Here is a 21,876-nt window from a genome sequence, read left to right as displayed (position 1 = left end):
GTCTGTCAGACAATGGGTTTTTGGTTAATTTAATTTAATTAAACATTTTAAAACTACAAAATGTCCTATTCAAAGTCTGATTTAATTTATCTTTATTTTTATGTTTTTGGGGAACAATACATCTTTAAGCTCTGTTTACATGGTCTTTTTTATCTGAGTTAAAGTGCCATCTCTAATACCCCAAATGGGACATGCGTGTCTAATAATACATTCTGAAACATATCATAGTTAAAGCTACATTTGGTGTAGCTTTTAAAGGTTAAAGATATAAAGGTATAAGCACTTGTGTCAGATGTAATGTGGATGAGTGTGCATAGACAGATTTAACTATGTGCGTATGAACACAGATTTAGTGGTTAACATGTTTGCTTACCTTTTTCTTTATCATTTATTTACAGTTTTTATCAACTGGAGAAAACTGATCATGACAGTATCAACAGATTTCTGTCCCACCTTGTTGAGAAATCTCTGATAGATTTGGAGTTGTCATTCTGTGTGCTTGTTGGTGAGGTAAAAAAAAATTACCTTTTTATTTCCATTTTTCCCCTTCGTGTCTAATGTTTCAGTGAAAATGACATTTTAATTTAAATTTACAGTATTATGGTATAATATTATACAGTACAGTAGATTTAAGGGAACACCTTCGGAAACCATCAAAGTGTTCTCTTAATATGGATTGTTTGTAATGTTAAAACATAATTTTCTCTCATTCCTTTCAGTGAGTGTGTCCCTTGAATAACTTAGTAATAACCATAGTGTTAAAACATATATCTAACATATATGCCCCTTGTTCGTTTCACAGGAATGTGTGCACTGAATAGGGATGTCCTCTTGAATAGGTGTGCCCCTGAATAGGTGTGTTCCCTGAATAGGCATGTCCTCTTGAATAGGTGTGCCCCTGAATAGGTGTGTTCTCTGAATAGGCATGTCCTCTTGAATAGATGTGTTCCCCTGAATAGATCGGCCGTTCCAAGGCAAAACCACGTAACTCGCATTTTGGTCAATTTTGAGATTTTTTCATTTGGGGAATTATTACAAATTTATGAACAACCTGTAAAAATTTCAGGTTTCAGAGATCATTATTTTTAGAGATAGTACCACGTATCTTTAAGCAAAAAACAAATAATTCTAGTATTTTCCAAGGCAAAACAACGTATCTACCAGATACGTTGTTCTGCCACGGAAATGCATACGATTTTCGCTTCAAATTCTCACAATCAGCTAAGTTACGTAATTTTTAGACAGAAACCGCTGATGCATGACAATATGCATAGCAACGATCTCAACTAAAAGTAAAAGATATATTAAACAATACTAGGCTTATTAGGCTAGACAACTAATTTAATGTATTAAAATTTATTCTAAGAATTAACTATATTTACGAAAAAGTTCAGGCAAACTTGAAACTAGGCTAGGCTATTATTTTTGACAGACCTACCTAATCTAGCCTAGGCCTAGTATCCCAGTACTGTCAATGGAACTAGGCTAGGCCTAGGCTAGTAGGACGGCCGTTTTTGCATTGTTGTACGTGGGCCTTGTAGTAGCAGGTTAGTACCGTAGGTAGGCTATAACATAATAATGTAAGTCTATATCATAAATAGTAGATCAAAATGGCTAAGCCTAGCTTCAAATGCACTCTTTGTTAAGCCAACCTAGTTGGTAGGCATTATTAGTGATTGCAGCCCTCCCTGTTGTTCAAAAAGAGTTTCAATCCATTGTTTTTAAAATCATCACAGTTACGTTGTTTTGCCATGGAATGACCACAGTTACGTTGTTTTGCCACAGGATATCGCAGTTACGTTGTTTTGCCTAAGAAATGACTTTCATTCTATACACGTCATTTCCAAGGCAAAACAACGTATCTGTTAAAAGTGGTAATAACTTTTGATAAAATTGTTTAAATTATTCAACATTTCGTATTTAATAATAATTTTTATTTATGTATACTCATGCAAAATTTCACATCATTGCGATAATTTGTTGCTGAAATGCAAACACTCAAACTTCAATTCAATTTTTCTCGAAAAGCAACATTTTGTAGTTACGTTGTTTTGCCTTGGAACGGCCGAGATGTGTTCCCTGAATAGGGATGTCCCAAATTCTACAGTTCTACAATATTATAATCTAAAGCTCTGTCTACACTATCAAACTTTATGTGACAAAAAATGTGATGATGTCATATCACTACCATATTTAGGCACACCTTTTTTGTCAAACTAGTTTGATAGTGTAGACAGGGCTTAAGATGTTTCTCTTATTTCAGGATAATCGTTCAGTTGAGCCTCTTACGTTAGGCTGTATTGCCTCCTTCTACTACCTGAATCACAAGACATTACGTATGTTCCACACCAGTATCAAGTCTGAGTGTACTGTACCAGATCTTATCAACATCTTAGCTGTAAGTCAATAATTGAATTGCTGGTCCTGTTGCTTGATCATTGGGATGCAAATAAATAAAATTTACACATACATGCAATATTTGTACAGTACAGTAATCCATATAGAAATGCAATGTAATGATATATGATAATGTGTCAAGATAGTTATATCTATATAGTGGTAATTGTAAGAGGTGCAAAGAGGGGTTTTTGTTGACTTGACTTTAATTTTCATGTTATGCCAGTGGTTTTCAGCTATTATAGAGACATTTTGGTTTTTTTTTATTAAAAAGAAGTTTTTTTTTTTTTTAGAATGCTCATGAATTTGATGAACTTCCAGTAAGGCACAATGAAGATGGTATTAACAGGTTAGTGAAAATATTAAATGATAGTTTACACATTGGATGACTTATTTACATATATTAGTTGTCTTGCAAATTCTATTCATAATAGGCTTCTATCATAAAGACAGGTTGAGAACAGCACTTTACTAATGAACTAATTATACTATTCTGAGTTTTAATAAATAGCTTTTTTTTGTCAACAGTGAACTTGCCAAGAAACTGCCTCTAGAGGTCAACCAGCATTCATTTGATGACCCTCACACAAAGGCTCATCTACTGTTCCAGGCCCATTTCTGCAGGCTACAGCTACCTAGCAGTGACTATAACACAGATACTAAATCGGTCTTGGATCAGGCTATTAGAGTTTTACAGGTAAGAAACATATATATGAATTTTTGAGAACTGCAGTACTACACAATATCGGTTGCATGTCCACTTCTACAAGCTATGGCTACTGTAGCTAGCAGTGAAGCTGACTTTAGATTAGCCCCTTAAATTGTTATCCTTCACAGCAAATTCCTATTCCAAATAGTTATGTATTGCTGTATATAGTGTAAAGCATCACATGCATCCAAAATATTATTTATTTAAAAAAAACAATCTATATATCAGATGTCAAAAGTGTATATACTTTTTCTAAGTTCTGCATATTCATTTCAGGCTATGTTAGATGTAACGGCTGACAATGGTTACCTAGTAACAGCATTATCTATTATCAACATAATCCAGATGGTGTTACAGGGTCGCTGGATCAATGAGTCTAGTCTTCTTACAATTCCTCACATAGATTCATCGATGCTAAGTTTGTTTAAGTAAGTTTGACTGTTTTGTAAGTTTTTGCCAGCCAATGACACACTTTCATTTGCTAGCAATGTGAGCTGAACAACTTAAGCTCTATCCACACTATCAAACTTTATGTGACAAAAAAAATTTGATGTGCCCATATATGGACATGATGATATCACTACCATATTTGGGAACTTTTTTCCTCAAACTAGTTTGATAATGTAGACAAAGCTTTATACTTCAAACTTGTTCCCATATGTGATATAGAAATTATATTTTCTTTTTTTTTTAGATCTCGTTCAGGTTTGATTGAAACTTTGCCAGAGTTAGTACATCATTGTCATGGTAACAAAGTCACACTCCATAAAATACTTTCAGAAAAATTAAGTGACAGGCATATAAATGAGGTATGTTTTTATTGCTTGTGTTTGTTGTATCCATTTATTTGAATGGACATTTCAGTCCCCTTCACTGTTAATGTACAGTCATATTGGTCATATTGGTCTCCCTACTAAATCAGAGTTTAACAAAAAATGCAATGCAATGCCAAGAATAGAGGAGATAATAGCATAGCAAGTAAAATGTTATATTAAAGGGCTTCCTACTCTAATTTGAGCCTGGAGAACTTAAAAATGAAATAAATGATAGCAAACATATGTGTTCTCACAAATCTTTGTAAATAGTTTTTTTTACTACAGCAAATATAAACTTAGTGTGTACAGTCACCAACTGAAATAGTAATTAGCTTTAGTTAAGTAAAATGTGTAAATCTAAAACAATTTTGTTTGTTTTTTCTTAGGCTTGGGATATGCTGCATAAACTGCCTATGATACAGATGGAAACCAACATGCAAGGACTCTGGATTAACAGTACAGAAAATGAACAGAGATCTGTTCCTACAACATTTATCCGTAAGTTTTGCAAACTTTCCAACAATTTGTATTAGCAACATGATTGTTGTTCAAATATTTTTTCTGCGGAAGTGGAACATATTTTACAGATTATCAATGTAAATCCAAAGGCAAATTACTTAAAAAATGACAGTGCTCTGGGTGTCAGTGGCTAGATCTCAATGGAGATACAAAATAAAATAAGCAAAAAGCTAAATCAAAACGGTAAGCAGAGCTTTCTGGCAATACTAGATTGTCATCAGTGCAAGTGAGATTATTAATATTATGTATATATTTGTTTATACTTGTAGGAGGAATACCAAAAGACAAAGATTACATTAAAGTTCATGCAGATCAGGAGTATGTGCTAATTATTAATCTCAGAAGACTCAAAGGAGGAACTAATGTAAGTTGTAACACTCTTATTTAGTTGAGAAAGTTGGGTCAATGTAGCAAAAAACAAATGGGTACACCTAGAACAGAATTTAGTGTTGTGATAAATATCTCTAAAGACATATCAGAACAACATATCAAAAATAGAGAAAAAATGTAGTTGAAGAAATTAGACTAATGTCCCTAAAACCAAATTGGCCGCTATCTACAGTAATAAACCCATTACTAAACCCTTGTTTTGATAGAATGATAAGAAAGCTGTAGCTCCCAGATTTCCAAAACCAAAGAGTGAAGGTTGGTTCATGATATTAGGAGATATTGAAAACAAGGAATTGCTAGCGTTAAAACGGGTTGGATTTGTTGGCCGTTCTTCAACAGTACAACTCTCTTTTTTCACCCCAGAAAATTCTGGTAAGTATATTAATATCCACCAGAGATACAATTGTTAATTTCCTGGTGAAATTGTTTCTCTTTTTGTGTTGTATGTTTTATATAGTATGCATGTTATGTACCATACAAAATGTTGGTGGTGCCTCTTGAATAGAGTTGTTCAAAAGGAGAAGGGGTTCTAATGTGTATATTCTTTCTTTTTGATCTAAATATCTTTGTGATTGTTTTTCAGGTCATGTGATATACACAATATATTTGATGAGTGATAGCTACCTAGGTCTTGATCAGCAATACAATATATGTCTAGATGTAGTATCAGCAGATAAAGGACTGGAAGATGCAGTTTACATGTCTGACGATGATTGAAGAAGGTAATTGATTTGGTAAAAGAAGGTTGGCATGGAATATATTTCTGGCAAAGATGGTAAAAATTATTTTTTTTACATCAGAGGTTGTTATTTTGGAAAATAGCACTGATAATGGAAATGATTACATCATCAGAATTCAGTGAGGTGGAAAACAGCAGTAGTATTGGAAAATTCTATTGGGAGTATTAGATGACATAAAAAGAAATATCATGGAATAAACAGTATTGAAGATCGCAGGAATAAAGGAATGTTTTACTACATCATGGTGTTATGGTGGAAAATAGCATGGAATACATTTTACACTGGTTATATTTGCAATAATAGAAAAGATGACATCATCAAAAATCAAGATGGTCTGGAAACTTTACTACATGAGACATGATGGTCGTCGGACCACCAAAGGCTATATTTTGAACTTCAGTATTGGAAGAGATTACACATCAAAGATGGAGTTACAGTAGTATGTAATACATTTTAGGAAGGTTGCAGAAATAAAGGGAAGGGTTACAGAAGATTGCTGATTACTGAAAAAGATTATTTAATGTCAAAAAAAAAAAATATCATGGATTCGGCTAACGGCTATGAGCGTTCACTGGCTAAACCCAGGGACCCCGGAGCTTATGGGGCTCCTGAGCAGTGCCCAGAGGGAAAAAATATGTGGAAAAAAGCTAAAAATTCCCGAAGGCCTCCAGCGTTGGAGGGCCACTAAGGGTTTCATTCTACTTTAATAATAAAAAGGATAAAAGAAAGGGTTGCATAAGCGAAGATTGTAGGACGAAACTTATTACTGATGATGTAAGAAGATAAGATAATAGTCAAGAGGAAGGATTACGTGGAATATACTCCAAATGTATAAGACTTTTGAGGAAAAGAAAGCTATTACATAGATCATGATCCAGAGCATATTGCAGATGATAAAAATGAATTAGGAAATGTATGGGGTGTCATATTACTGATGATAGATTAAGAAGATAGGGAAATAATTAATTGGAAAATAGCATGGAATACATTTCAAATAATGAAGGATTAAGCAAAAAAAAGGAAAGGGAATACATAAGGAGAAGATTGACATTGAGTGTATTACTGATGCTAAAAAAAGATATATAAATTATGAGGGAAGGATGGGTAGAAAAAATGATTACATCATGAAACATCATTTATAGAGGAAAATAGCATGGAAAACATTTCAGATATTGGAGAATTAGAGTGATAAAAAATACTACCATTTAATAGACAAAGTGTAACAGTGAGTAAGAGCACTGGTCGTTACTGATGAGATAAGAAGACAAAGAAGAAATCTCCCAGTTTTATTATTGTTTTATTCTGAAGTTTATTTGAATTTAATATGCAGCTTACTAATAATGATTTTATGTAGAATTTGCATTGATGGTGATGGTGATGATTATGATAATGCTTATGATTCATATAATTATACTGTAAAAAATAGTATTTTTATTTTAGTTTGTACAAATCAGAGAATTTCAATTATATGAATACTGTACTTCACTGTATATTGAACGAAATGTTCGTTTTACTTTATGTTTTGGCAGTGGTTGCTTACCATACGCTTTATCGTTAATAGTATATGTCAGTGTTTGGCCTCAATGGCAGCCCATAGACAGTATCCTTTTCAATGAACTCTTTGTTATGCTATGTTCAAACTGATTGGTCCAAAGGCCAATTCATACTTCCTGGTTCATAGGTCTGTTAGTTTTAGTGTGTTATCTGCAAAGTCTTCACAGAGAACAATGAATGTTTCCCTTCTTATTTCTTTGATAGATGTGTGTTTGTCAAAAACTAAGCACAACATGTACTTTAGCCTTATGAATCACGGTTAAGTTAAACTGCGTTTACACGTTATATATTAGTAATGCGATTTTTTTTGCAAAGGGTATTAAATAAACGTACTTTTTGGTTCGTGTGGACAGGTAGAAGTACTCAGGGTCGTCAGAAGGTCAAGTTGGGAAATAAGGTCAACTTATTTGGCCTACGTCCAGTAGGGGTTCGACTCGACTTTCGTACTCGACTATTTGAGTGTTTACATGTAAACCTGGTTCTCTCTGTGTGTAGAGTGTACATAGTATACTTATATTGTGTAGAGAACGTCACCGGCGTTGTATTACGAGTATTATAATATTTTAAGTGGCGATTCAACATTTTTGTGATGATTGACATCATCATGATGAACGATACCAATGAAACAGTTTGCGCTACTACCTTGGTGACGTCAAAGGAAATGTTTGAATGTAAGTGACGCACCTGTCTTGTCGGCTTCTTTTAATGTTCTAAATTGACTACTGTAGCATATTTTACTGCATAACATTAAAGACATTTTACAAATCTATAATTATACAACCGGTAGTAGGCCTATTGTTAGTCTAATCACCATAGTACTAACAATAGAAAATAATAGGCCTTCTTAAATTTAGCTTTAGCCGCGGTCCACGTTCTACTCAAGGCCTATACTTTGTCTCGTATGAGTATATTAATATTACTTATTATTAGTTATAATAATGTATAACATACATATACACGGTCATTTTCAATTACTGAGTCATTTATTTTTAATATTAATACTGTGTATATTATTGAAAGTATGTTTCTTTTCTATTTTGTTATATGTTTTTTATTTCTTATAGGGAATACGTCACATACATCAAGTAAGGTACTCCTTGCCATAGCCTCAGTTTTAACATGCCTTACTTTTTGTTTGTTCCTTGAATGTTTCACTTATATGACATCAAAAGTACCGTTTGGAGCCAGAAGAGGCTACTTAGCTTGGCTGATTGGAATATACCCTGTAAGTTAAACACACGTCCTATTATTTAGTATTTAAAGATCAAGTACTTAACACAGTAAACACTGATGACGCCATTGATTAAGTGACGACCGAGTCAGTGCATTTTAGAATTCAACCATCGTTTGTGGCCTCTTAACATTTATTATAATAATAGTCTTAATATTTGTAATTATTCTCTCGGGTAGGCCTACAACTCATGAAGAATTACCTTCTAAATTAAATACATTAGTATGGGCAGTTTAGGCCTTCTATACCAGCATGTATAGTATATTATAAAAAATGTGCCGTTTTTTATTCTGAAACAGGTTTTCTCGGCAACGTCTCTAACTGGCATTTATATCCCACGTGCGTCTATTCTTGCCAATTGGTGCGCCAATATGTAAGTATGCATAGGCCTAATAAATGGTTAATGTTATACAAGTTTTGGAAAGTTTCCTTAGAAAATGGTATTATCAACGGGTCTGAGAAAGAAAATGCTGACCTATTTAAATTACAGTGAAAGAAAATGGTATTTATTAACCACATGGGAAAGTCAATTTAGGCCTATTCATTAATTGAAATTATCTTGAAAAAAAAAATCATACTGTATTTATATCGGAAAGTGTTCTGAGAAAGAAAATGGTATTTAAAAGGGAAAGTCTCAGAGAAAGGAAATTGTATTTGTATTTTGGGCTTACCTGATCCCTTTTGTATTTAGTCCACTATTTTATTTCTATTTCATTACAGTTATCTAGCCGTATGCATATATGCGTTTCTTATGTTAACGGTCAATTATTTCGGAGGGGTAATGGTCATGGTTGAAAGACTGAAAGATACCAAGATTCGTCTCAACCGACCTCCGCTTGCTTGCTGTTGTCTCTGCCTGCCTACCATAATTTTGACAGAGTAAGTTATCTTTAAAGTATTGTAATATTCTTTATCTGTTAACACATTTAGCATAATTATTCCCCTTCTCTACCTCTTCTCTGCTTTATTCCCTCTATCTATCCTCCTCTACCTGTGTAGGCCTATAGTCCATCTATAGATAGTTTATGTTTTGCTTTTCATTCTTTCATTTCAGTTTAAAATAACTTATCCATACAATACTTTCTTTTCGTATTTTGTTTGAAAGCGATACAATAGGCTATACGACCTACGAGTTAGGATTTTGTAAATGGAACATCAGAACAGTCTGATTATTGCGTTTAATTTCTTTGAGTTAGAATTTCCTCAGTAGGCTAACCAATAGTGTGTTTTGTCTACAGAGTACATTTTCATAGAATACGAATTGCCGTTCTGCAAGTGTGTGTTATTCGACCATTGGTTCTGTTTATTGCCGCCGTTCTTTGGGCAGATGGAATATATGTTCAGGCTCAGGTACGGTACCGTACTATGGGACAATGGAATGTCCGTATTTTAAGAGTCACAATTAAAAGACTGAGTCCTTCTAAAAAAATTTTCTTTAAAAAATACAAATCCAATATACCTATCAAATTGATGTAAGTGACGAAATTGAAAAATAGACAGTTAATACCTTAGATTTCGGAGGTTCGGGGCCACGACATAACTGTCGTTTAGATAGGAGAACCACTTGCTGAAACAGGCAACTTTCGTTATTTAACCGGGTAATGGTGGTTCACCCACACCAGCGTTAGGTTGTAATTTTGAAACCAACATAATTACTGAACGGGGCGGACTTTGTGTAGTTTTCCTATGCCGTCTCTTCGTGCCAAATACGAATTAGTAGGCATAATGTTTTCTCTCTTTCTTTCTCTATAGATTTCTAAAGATTCGGCATTTGTTTATCTCAACACGGTTAGTCTTATCTCAACCTTGATCGCAGTTTATTCTCTGTCAATACTTCACAAGGCGTCGGTCGAACCGCTCAAGGGATATCTTATCAAATCCAAGTTTATAAGTATGAAGATTGTTATGTTAACAACAAACATTCAGAATTTAGTGTTGGCTTTCTTGTCCCGATTTGGAGTTATAGAATGTAGTACGCATTTCAGTTCAGAAGTACGAGCAAACAGTAAGTAGGCATTTAATTATGATTAATTTTGACCGATAAAGCTTGGTTCCCACTAGGATGCAATAAAGCTTGGTTCCCACTAGGATGCAAGGATGTAAGCGAAATACAAATAAATTTACCAATCACAAATGGATTATTCAAATTAAATGTAGCTTCTGATTGGTGAACTCGCGTGCGCTGCGCTAATTACGTTCTTGCGTTGTTTCAAATTAGGAACCAAGCTTAAGCGGCTGACCAATAGGCTATCGTTCACTGTAATTTCTTTCGAGATAACGACTGTGTGCAATGAACGGATTATACCAACACCATATCTAGAGGTCCAGTCGTATTCACCATTCCCACTACATATTAGTCTATTCCACTTAAGAGAAATCCTTAAATATTTATTGACTTAAGCGGAATAGGGCTTACTTAGTATGACAAATATCTCACTTAAGTATAATTAGTGAATATGGCAACAGGTTGTTTGGGAAGAGAAATGAGACCACCACTAGAACCATTTAATAAAAGCCATTTTCCATTTCACCCCAAAAACAAAAGAAAATAGAGATCATGGCCGTAGGATGGTCCGTCTAAACCCAAAAATGTGTATCGTTATAATTATAGTAGGCCCATCTACTAACAGCACACTCACGCACCAAGTTTATACTTTTAATGGCACTTGTTTTGTTTCACAGTTTTATATAACTACTTAGTTGTGTTTGAGACATTTTTCATGCTTTTTATTGGACGATTGATCCTAAGTCAGTGGAAGGACATACGATGCAATCCCGTAGACACGCTAAGCATGGCCAGTTCAGGTTTGCCGCCAAATATATTTGATCTTGATATCAACGACGCCGCTAGGCGTAACTATATTTCACTTTTGAAAAGCGTTTCAATGATGGATGAAACGGTAGTAAAGACGGGATGTGAAAACTCGAGGGTTGTGAAAACGTTGGAAACCGATGTATGACCGAATACAAAATGATTGGCGACGTTGTTAGCTGACGTATGGCCGAAGCTGAACCAAATAAATTGTTTCAACATACCTTTTAGTCGCAAAGTATAAAATCTACGACGGTACAAGAAGATCTCGTTATTTATTGTCGTTGATGTTATCTGTTTGACACTGTTATTGACACTCATTTGTGATATTTCTGTTTTCTAGACGTCCTTTTTGATGTAACCCGTGTGTTTTGATATAATGTACAGTAAATGAATACGGTATTAGGATTAGAAAATAAAAGGCAAGAAAACGCAATAATTTAATGTTAATTAAGATTTAATTTAAGAAGAAGATTTTTACTTAAAATATACTTTAATGCAGTTTAATTTTATATACTGTACATTGCAGAAACAGGGTGTTCGATTTGGCAACTTTACGATAGATATTTTCAAATGGTATTTCATAGCGTACAGAAATTCTTTTAGTCTAAACTAATTCTTGCATGGTCATCAGCTATGCGATATGATTACTGTTAAATACATCGCTTTTCACATTTTGTTTGTCGTATTAGAAAAGTATTAAAGACAGGCCTGTACATAACATATTTATCAAGGTCCTGGGTACTATAGCCACTATTTATCCTGTTTTGGTGGATTACATTGTAGAGCCCAAGCTATCTCCATAAACGGGTCAGCATCAGTATTGGTGACGTAAGTAGCTTCCATAAGTTTAGTCACTGTTCTGTTCTGTACCCAGTCATTTAAGAACGACTTATATAAACTCGCAGATAATACCGACATATCGAATCCGTGTATGACGTATCCGCGTCTAGAGATCCACTTTGCACCATGGGGTGACAGGCATTTTTTGACGTGAACACATTTAATAACTTCTTCCCATAAACTTTCATGCAGACTGGAATTTCTCACCATCAATAATCCACCAGATTCAATCATCGGATAGTTTTCAAGTTGTTTCTGAAATGTCTCATTGAGCCCCATACGTATTAACATATTAGGGTGCGTGTTGGATACTATAGATCTGTTGAGCAGTTTCGCCGCAATTCCGTAGTTTTCTATTGTGTACGGAAAAAGGTGGTCGATGGAACTTCGGAATCGTGACGTCGGATGTGCATAGTACACTGCGCCATATTCATCCAGAAGATCCTTTAAAAGAAAATTAATGATAATATCTGATTTGCATATTGTTCAGGTGTAAGCAAGCAATGAAAATATTTGCACGCGCAGCGGCCTCAAATTGCATTCTCATTTTCTATTAGTAACATATGGACATTTTAATTAACCCAACGATATAAAAGTGAGACGAAGTGTAACCCTTAAAGTTCTGTTCCCATTTGGACGCAACGCAAAAACATAAGTGCACCGAAAGTAATTTGACCAATCACGACGCGATGGATCATCCAAACTATCGCTTGTGATTGGTCAACTCTTGCGGCGGAAGCAAGCTTTAGTTGGGATAACAAACTTACCTTCATTGCTAGCACCCTCCATCCGTTGTTATCAATGTTCTTGATATGGCTGGGATGGTTGCGAAATGGAAAGTCTTTTATTTCTACGTTGCATAGTTGTTTAAGCTGTAGAAAGATATAATTAACTATGTACTATTATTTTGGTGCTTAACAATTAAATGAGTGAAATGAACTTACATGTAACAAGGGGACACGATGACGTCATACCACTACCATATTTGGGCACATCACACCTTTTTTAGTAAAACTAGTTTGATAGTGTAGCTAAACACCGTCTTCTGTATCACATTTGTGTGACCTCAACAGTTTTAAAGACTCATAAACACTCATTTTTTTATTGTTACGTTTCATGACATGATAGACTTTAAAAGTAGTAACATATTTAAACAAATGCTGGACTTACACGATTTTTAATACCTTCTTTCATCCCAAGATTGTATATAATAATCTTCCGCCTGGGCATGTGGATTTGTGCCGATACGATTAAGCCAAATCCTATCTTTGCATTAAATTTCGTAAATCCTGTCATAATCACAGTCTGTGCTTTTAACTGGTCAACTGTCCAGTTTCCAATACCAACCGGTGTGCTTACTTGATGGATATTTTCCATGTATACTGGTTTTTGGTTAGCAAACATTTCATTGATAAACTGTTGAAATTCTAAATGTTCTTCAGTATGGTTGTTAGGTTTGATTAGGTGACTATTTTGTTTGCTTTTGTTATACAGGTTTTGCCGGGATTCTGCTATGTGACTGTAGATTTTAGAATTAAGTATATGTATTTGCGATAACAACCCGTTCTTATGTTGTTGATAGTGCTTCTGACTTGCATGGTCACCCGTGACTACTTTTGAAACCAAAGTAAAAAATAAAATAAGTTAGCTTACAAATTTCATAGCAGCAATAACGTAACACATCGTGAGGTGGTGAACTCATGGGTTTTGTTAAGTTTATTTGTATTGTTTTATTATGTTTTTAAATTGACGAATAAATTAAATAAAGCGGAAAAAAATGTCAGTCTGTTAATCTTTACTTGATTGTTCTTGAAAATATGAACAAATGCAAAGTAATATATTATACAGTGTAATATTTGTCATTTCACCAACATGGGATTTTATTGGCGGGAAAAATGTATTGAACTTACGTGTATGCCTTAATCTAAATATAAGTAAAATGTATACAACTACACACACGACGCAACCAGCAAAGAAAACGGTTAATTTACACGGTTTTAATTTCATTTCTGAAAAAAAAGTATGAAAAGCCTACATTACAAAGTACATAACAATAATAGGCATTATGCCTTTACAGTACTATGTATAGAAACGTTGTATGGCGCTAGTTCCGTTTCGCACCTGTCGTTTATTTCGACTCAAAATTAGTTAAGTAACTTATCGTGTGTACCACACCTTAGAATTAGGTCTCAAAAATACTTTTACGAAGGAGATCACACAAAAAGTAAAAAATAAATCCTTTAAATTGATGAATTTACAGACGTGTTTCTCGCACATCGGTTTCTGAATTTCGCATACTCCATGTTCAATGTTGTTGTTTCTATGGAGCGCCAAAAGAGCAATCATAATAGAGGGCTAAAAACTCAGTAAATTGCGTATTTAGGCTAATGCATTTATTGGTGAAAATGACGTTCAATTTTATCATATTTTGTCAATGTCAATGCAACAAAAATATTACTGTTGATACTGTACATGGTTTTTGCAGGAACTTTTAGGAATGAAAATCGACAAATTCATCATCATATTCCCCTTAGTCTATAGTCTTACTCTTAGTTAGGCCTAGGGTTGGTTGCTATTTGAAAACAGCAAATTATTAGCAGTAAAATGTTACAGCATTTTTATTGACAAAATATATTAAAATTAAACGTGTATTTCAATAATAAATGAAAAGAGGACGCATTCTACTGGGTTTTTAACCATCTATTGTTGTTGCTCTTTTGGCGCTCCATAGAAACGAAAATATTGAACTTCGAGTATGCTAAATTCGCGAACGGTATGCGAGAAACATGTCTGTAAAATCATCAATTTAAGGATTTATTTGTTACTTTTTATGTGATTCTTTTTCATAAAAGTACTTATGAGGCCCAATTTTATGGTGTGGTATTCACAATAAGTTGCTTAACAATTTGGAGTCAAAAGGAATTCGAAATAAAAACAGGTGCGAAACGGAACTAGCGCCCGTTGTATCGCAATCAACGCAAGACTGAACACAGTACAGTAGTGACGTAATGACGATATGCTAGGACCAATTAGCATCATTGATACAAACAACGTACATATTGTGATAATCTTAAAGCAACAAAGCATAACACACTATAGGTGCTTAAAATACTTGGCGGCGAATAAAGCAACGAAAAATAAAAAATAAAACGGCTTACCTGTCAGACCTTAACCTGTACGAATCATGAGACCATACCGGGGGTCAATATTTTATTTCATTTCTTTGGTCTTTCAATGTTTGAAGAGAAGCTGGAGCATTACAAAGACTATTATACTTTTTATTATTCATGGTATAACAAATATTGACAGTTGCTATTTTACCAAACAGTCTGTTCCATTATGGCTAAAGGGTAATTTGTAATTTTATTATCAATTTTCACAGATTTTATCTGCTGTTTTACTATTAAATGTCTTATATCAATAATTGGTGTGAATTAAGTTGGCATGATTATAATTGTGGTTAAAACCAAGTAAAATTAAGTGAGACTTAACACTCACATGTTACGGTACAAAACCAGTAGGCCTACATTATAGAGAAAACGGCTGAGAAATAATATTGTAATAATACCACGACAATAACCTCTTCGTTTTTCAACACATTATAACTTTTATTTAAATAAAAGAGGTGTAGTGCTGTTCTTTTTCTTACTGATGCTGTCTGACTTTTGTTATGCAAATTATCATTGTACTATTATAGTACAGTGCTTAAAACCTGTTTACAAAGTGTAGTTGATGGAGATGTTATACCTCCATATATCTATGCTCCATACATACAAGGAAGGTAAACTATCCGAGTTCTGTTGCTTTTGGAAACGGCGATTGGACCAAGAGTCTGAGGTACTTTAAATTTATACTATTTTTATTATTTGGCGAACCATAGTATCTGGGTAGGATTTTGTTATAAGTAACCACATACGTCGTGGCGTAATTGTTTAGGTAAGGATCGTTATAGTTATAGCATGGACCTATAAATTAGACATGGTTATAGGCCTACGCTAAGATATAAATGATAGGCCTATACGGTTAAATGATTGCTCTTTGGCCCTAAATCATTAATTTTACGTTTCAGAAAGTATGAGGTGGAAATCATGCACAACTACATTTGTTGCACTTGCTATTACGATGTTTACTTTATATACCTGTGTCAAAGGTCAGTAATTTAAATTTAGTTTTGTATAAAATAATAGAATAAGTTTATAGATTAAAAGTAGACATCATTCACAGAAGAGTAATTTAGTATGGTTGCTAGGCTATAAAAAGCGTATATATAGCTTCTATCCCTGAGTGAAAGAAAACTAAATAATGGGATCCTGGATTCATACAAATTAGACAAAATGCATTTTCAAACAATTATTTTGAAAAAATTGGCTATGCTATGCAAAATACATTGTGTGAACCCTGTTGTGAAAATGTGACTAATTTTATGTGAGGCGAGAATGTTTTATCATTTTTGTTATGATATTCATTTTTTAATGTATATTTTCAGTTCTTTTTCAAGGCTTCGTTACAGAAACCAACGATATAGTAAAAAGTGTTAAATTGTCCGTACCAATAACACGGAATCCAAAAAGAAGGCCTGTCTACAGCTACAACACCGACGGCCGTGTTCACACCAGTAATGCCACAATTGACATTAGCAAGGAAATAGATTTGTTAACATTGGACAGAATGATAGTTATTGCGGCAGGGTTTAGTAAAAAAGAAACTTACACAGGCCTAGGAATGATAACGTCTATTCAGGCCCATATGCCTAACAAGAAAATTATTATTTATGATCTTGGAATTAGTAAACATAAAATTAAATCTGTAAGTTTTTATTACAAAAATATTTTCTTCTTCTAAGTTACATTATCATAAAGATGAGAATTCTACTTGTTTTATCCTAAAGATGGAGGTAACAAATAATTAATTTACCTCCATGTCATAAACAGCTCAATCTAACGTTAAATCAACTGCATACAGATATCATTTTTACACCAACAACATTTCTTGCAACTGGTGTCTTTGTGATGGTCCATCGACACATTTCCAATGTGCTTGTGCAAGTTGCGAAAATATTTGTCTGGACACATCGTTAAAATTTAACGATAACAACATCATAAGCAGGCATTCTCGGGAACTTATATTCAGTTGTATATAGTAATATTATTCATGTTGGTACTAAAATAATTTCGTTGTTATTTATTTATATTTCTAATTTCAGATGAAATCGATGTGCAATGTTGAAGTTAGAAAGATTAATTACACCTTTTACCCAAGTCATGTTGAAATGCATGACAACATGGCATGGAAAATACTAGCAATTAAAGTGAGTATGAGTAGTGCATGAAAATCCTCGTGTAACCTTAAGCTTGATTCCCAACTAGAGACGCAACACTAGGACGAGACGCAACGTAAGCGAATTGACCAATGGCAAGCGACAGTAATAATTCATAGCTTTTGATTTGTGTTACGTCTCTAGTGGGAACCAAGCATTAGCACTGAGCAATGACAATGATTCCTTTATTTCTCTATCGACCCTTTTTCAGGGTATGAAAGAACATTCTTTCAATCTTATACAACAAGGTCAACAGCCATAAGTCGCGTGCTCTCAGAAAAAAATGAACTTTCAAAAAGTAATGTACTTTAAACTTTTCTGTACATCAAAACAGTTCAAAAAGTACAGAAAAGCGATAAAACGCATAGTGATACCGGACCGACAGACAGACCGACCGACCGACATAGTGAACTATAGAGTCGCGTCCACGCGACTAAAAACAAATAACTAAACACTTCCAGACATAAATATTTGGTCTTATACATAATTTATATATCGAAAAGCAAAAACACAGACAACGTTATGTGTTTAGATCACACATAAGTTTTGTACGGAATCCGGAATAAGTGTGAACACCTATCTCTTTTCTTGTTTTACCCGGATTCAGTGTGAACGTAGTTAGTGGTTTGTGATGTTAGTTCAGCACCGTCCAAACCTTTGTGCATTTTAACTGAGTTGTGTAGTAATGCTAGAAATAAAATAACCAAATGAATTATTGAAAAGGAAAATATTTTATTCCTGTCATCGCCTATTCAAATCCTAAAAATACCGATTATAATGTATGATCTAAATAACTATAATACTATAACACTATAATTTGTTTACAGGAACTTTTGATGGAGCATGGTGCTGTTTTGTTTGTTAGTCCCAAGATTCGACTCAGAGCCCCTGTAAGCATTCTCCTTCAATATGCCAGTAAACATCATGGAATAATCGGAAAAGTAAACTACAACAACAAGACTATTGATGTAACGCATCCTAGTCTCTATCGGAAATTTGGTTTAAAATACGATACATTTAAGATGTTTCCTGATAGTCCGATGCTCTCAGATGATGCATTGTTATTTGTAAATAATTCTGCAATATATCCAACGATATTACAACCGTTGATATCATGTACTTTGACACATACATGCATTGCACCTAATGGGTCGGTAAAACTAGATGTAAAACCAGTTGGGCAAATCCACACCCATCACTACGCGATGTCGGCTTTAACTTTGTTAATGTATCGGAACTTTAACAAGACGTGGGTTGATGATACGCATGTGCACGACGTAATGGATAAGTTGTGTCAACCAGCGCCTTACGCGTATATCAATGATCACCAATGGGTACATTACTGTAATCCTCCGAAGAAAGATGTAAATTGTCACTCAGGGAAATGCTAGCATCACTTATGAAGATGAGAAGACATTAAAGGTGATCATGGGAGAGAAGAAGACCAAGATCAAATGAATAAAAACTATAATGAAAATTAGTGTAGGAGCAAGATCAGTCAACAGTCGAATAAAATAGATAAATAAAGTTGAAGGAAATCAAGCACAATGAGAATGGACGAATAACAGTTACGCAGAAGCAAGATCGGTTAAAGATCGAATGAAATGGAAAAAAGACATCAAAGGGAAAGTTGAAGGGAGAAAGAAACCAAGCAGCACAATGTGCCTAAAGAATATAATAGAATGGACGATAACAGTTACCCAAGCAAGATCAGTTGAAGATCGAATAAAATGGAAAATCATGGAGGTGGAAGTGGCAAGAAGAAAGGACCCAAGCAGCACACTGTGCATAAAGAATATAATAGAATGGACGATAACAGTTACCCAAGCAATATCAGTTGAAGATCGAATAAAATGGAAAATCATGGAGGGGGAAGTTGCAAGGAGTGAGATGTGCATAAAGAATATAATAGAATGGACGATAACAGTTACCCAAGCAAGATCAGTTGAAGATCGAATAAAATTGTGAGGGAAAAGTTGCAAGAAGAGAGAATCCAAGCAGCACACTGTGCACACAGAGAATATAAATATATATAAATATAACAGATGCAGAAGCAAAGTCTAAATATAAAATGGAAGAAAATCTTAGAAAGGAAAATTGAAAGGAAACAGAAAAAAACAAGGACAATGGATAAAAAATTAATGGAATGGACGAATAACATTTATTATTTATCATATACACATCATCTGCAAACAAGTGACTGATTTTAAATTGAAGATGTTACTTTATGTTGTTATAATAAGATACCAATAAATACGGAATTCCTTAAAGACCGCCAATTTTAAATCACAAAGTCTAAACAATTGGGTTGTTTAAGCAAACTGTTTAGTTCTTAAATAACTTGGGCGAAAAGCAATTTCATATAACTTTAACTACTGGTGATAAGGTCCATGTCTACACTGATGTAGTCGTGAATTCAGAACAATTATGTCAGATTAGAACAAAACGTCTTGACTTATTAAAAACGACTTTTATAGTATTTTGTACTGTATAGTCTATAAGTTGTAACTTGTTGTGAAGTTGGTTTAAGTAGTCTTTTGTTGTCTTAGTAGGAATGTATATCCCTATTGTTGCATTTTTTCTCTCTCTTTTTGGACGCACCTTCACAAGTTGAAGTAAGTCACTGATAAAAAAAAATGCACAGTGCCAATAAACTATTATTATTACAACACTGGCATGTTAGATAGCATAGCGGTATACACTGATCTCCAGTACTAGCAATAAACCATGAGTACCGATATCTTTCTCCGTAAAGATTTATGATCATTGTTTATGCCGTTTATGTGTACGTCATTCGGTTAATTAATCATGCATAACGAAGTGTTACTAGCGCCATCACAAACAAAAATAGTCTCTTTCCATACAATGTTTGTTTTATTTATGTATACTTGATGTATGTATTATTTGTTGTTGTATGGAAATAAATCAATTGTTATTCTTTATTACATATTACATTACATGGAAAAAATAATGGTAAATTGTAGCCTAATGTTGTTGAAAAATGAAACTTTTAATACATATTTCAAAAGTATTATAAATGTTTACATTCTTCGTCACGGATATCGCATCCACGAATTTGTTTCCATATTTTCAACATACTTAAATCCTTAACTTCATAACGTCTAGTAAAACCATAGTGTAAGGGATTTGAAGATCTGTAGTGAGTGAGACGAACTTCATTTATAGGGTCAAGGGTCAATGTCTCACCACCTAATTTTACTCCGTGTATTTTAAAGTAATGCACATTTTTAGGTCGAATGATACATTTATCGTGCCCCATATTTAATGGATCTGGATTTGAAGCTCGCCAGCGATTCCCTTCTATTGTGGTATTTAAATGAAGAAATTTCTCGTGTTTTTTACGTCCGAAAAACCAACTTTGCATTTGAAGGCATGCGATATTCCCCGATGTATAATTGGCTATGTAGTCTGTTAAAAGTGGCTTATCTGGATTCATTGGTTGTACAAATTCGTCGAGATCTACTTTTAGTATCCATTCTGATCTATGCTTATTCCGCCAAACACAGTCATTCTCATGAGCTATTTGTACTTCTAAATACGTTTTCCACGGCGTGTGATCATGTGACCACGGAATGACTGATACAAAATCATTGTCTATATACGTTTTCAACACCTTTGGCAAACTCTCTCGTTTAGAATTGTCGTAAATGTAAACATGGTTCACTCCAACGTGACGATAGTAGTCTAACCAAGTCGGGAAAAACCTATCCATGTTTTTTGCCATGGTACAGAGTATCAAAGGATGCTTTTCCTTCTTTGTTAATGTCTTGTGAGAGGAACATATCGGAATATTAATATATGCGGCAGTTGGAAAAGTATTTCTTCGTAAAGAGACGTTAAACATTTGTTGATGATACGCTGATGAAGAGGAAAATTGATCGGGAAACGGACAGGTGATAACAAGTATATATTGTGGAGTTGCACCAAAACTACGAGCATCTTTTACAATAGGATCCGTCATTGTTTTATATCCGTTCGGAAATTCACATGTAAATGATTGTTCACACCATTTCTCACCACGATATGTAATTCCGACGAATACGACTTGATCGTCATCGTAATCGGCGAATACGGAATGTATTATTGGCATGTGTTCACATTGAAGCCTGTTTTTGAGAAAACAACTTGTATAACTTTCAATTGTACCTGTTGTGCATTTTGAAGTCACATCAACATTATCAACACCATGACGTCGTTCGGTTGATATAAGTCTTCGTACTTGTTGATAAACTATAGCAGAATTATCCCAAAATATCCAAGTAACAACACAAGATATAAATATCAATAATTTAGCAAACCGTTTTAAAGAAGTTCTTCGTTTATACGAAAACATTGTGATTAATTTCCAAAATCACTAGTAGGTGCAAAAATGGCCTTTGATAGTGTGCTATATATTTGAACGCTTATTACTATTGTATTGTGACAATAGGCTTAGTTGAAGCATGGACCTAGTAAAGATCTCCCTGCTAGTCAGCAAATATTGACTATAGAATATAATAGGTTTTTGAATAGAATTGTATAATGTAAT

The 21,876-nt window shown here is 34.1% G+C and overlaps 5 protein-coding genes across 5 annotated transcripts in view; 3 read left to right on the top strand and 2 right to left on the bottom strand.

The window, feature by feature from the left end:
* LOC144848457 (activating signal cointegrator 1 complex subunit 3-like) overlaps positions 1-7,060 on the top strand; it is a 30,151-nt gene extending 23,091 nt beyond the window's left edge. The window contains exons 32-41 of the mRNA XM_078705195.1: positions 399-510; positions 2,264-2,398; positions 2,691-2,746; positions 2,926-3,094; positions 3,383-3,534; positions 3,801-3,915; positions 4,308-4,419; positions 4,710-4,804; positions 5,037-5,202; positions 5,414-7,060. Of these exons, the coding sequence (XP_078561321.1) occupies positions 399-510; positions 2,264-2,398; positions 2,691-2,746; positions 2,926-3,094; positions 3,383-3,534; positions 3,801-3,915; positions 4,308-4,419; positions 4,710-4,804; positions 5,037-5,202; positions 5,414-5,547 (1,246 nt within the window). The 3' untranslated portion in view covers positions 5,548-7,060. The remainder of the gene's footprint in view (positions 1-398; positions 511-2,263; positions 2,399-2,690; positions 2,747-2,925; positions 3,095-3,382; positions 3,535-3,800; positions 3,916-4,307; positions 4,420-4,709; positions 4,805-5,036; positions 5,203-5,413) is intronic.
* A 500-nt stretch (positions 7,061-7,560) lies between these two features.
* On the top strand, positions 7,561-11,786 carry LOC144848519 (organic solute transporter subunit alpha-like). The gene is made up of 7 exons (XM_078705306.1): positions 7,561-7,795; positions 8,189-8,349; positions 8,655-8,728; positions 9,076-9,234; positions 9,594-9,705; positions 10,108-10,360; positions 11,038-11,786. Exons 1-7 carry the CDS (start codon positions 7,714-7,716, stop codon positions 11,313-11,315), a joined length of 1,119 nt encoding a protein of 372 aa, XP_078561432.1. The 5' UTR covers positions 7,561-7,713; the 3' UTR covers positions 11,316-11,786.
* LOC144848515 (uncharacterized) lies at positions 11,613-14,020 on the bottom strand. The gene is made up of 4 exons (XM_078705300.1): positions 13,921-14,020; positions 13,181-13,623; positions 12,778-12,882; positions 11,613-12,454 (listed from the first exon to the last, which is right to left on the bottom strand). Exons 1-4 carry the CDS (start codon positions 14,015-14,017, stop codon positions 11,921-11,923), a joined length of 1,179 nt encoding a protein of 392 aa, XP_078561426.1. The 5' UTR covers positions 14,018-14,020; the 3' UTR covers positions 11,613-11,920.
* A 1,727-nt stretch (positions 14,021-15,747) lies between these two features.
* LOC144848526 (uncharacterized) lies at positions 15,748-19,829 on the top strand. The gene is made up of 5 exons (XM_078705314.1): positions 15,748-15,847; positions 16,080-16,160; positions 16,497-16,816; positions 17,214-17,318; positions 18,155-19,829. The coding sequence occupies exons 2-5, from the start codon at positions 16,085-16,087 to the stop codon at positions 18,716-18,718; spliced, it is 1,065 nt and encodes a 354-aa protein (XP_078561440.1). The 5' UTR covers positions 15,748-15,847; positions 16,080-16,084; the 3' UTR covers positions 18,719-19,829.
* A 353-nt stretch (positions 19,830-20,182) lies between these two features.
* On the bottom strand, positions 20,183-21,705 carry LOC144848508 (uncharacterized). The gene has a single exon (XM_078705289.1). The coding sequence runs from the start codon at positions 21,679-21,681 to the stop codon at positions 20,359-20,361; it is 1,323 nt and encodes a 440-aa protein (XP_078561415.1). The 5' UTR covers positions 21,682-21,705; the 3' UTR covers positions 20,183-20,358.
* Between the last annotated feature and the right edge of the window lie 171 nt (positions 21,706-21,876).

The sequence above is a fragment of the Antedon bifida genome, chromosome 7, assembly GCF_963402885.1.
Source record: "Antedon bifida chromosome 7, ecAntBifi1.1, whole genome shotgun sequence".
In the NCBI taxonomy this organism is placed as follows: Eukaryota; Metazoa; Echinodermata; class Crinoidea; order Comatulida; family Antedonidae; genus Antedon; species Antedon bifida.
Note: the sequence above shows the minus strand (reverse complement) of the source record. Positions and strands in the feature narration are given on the sequence as shown.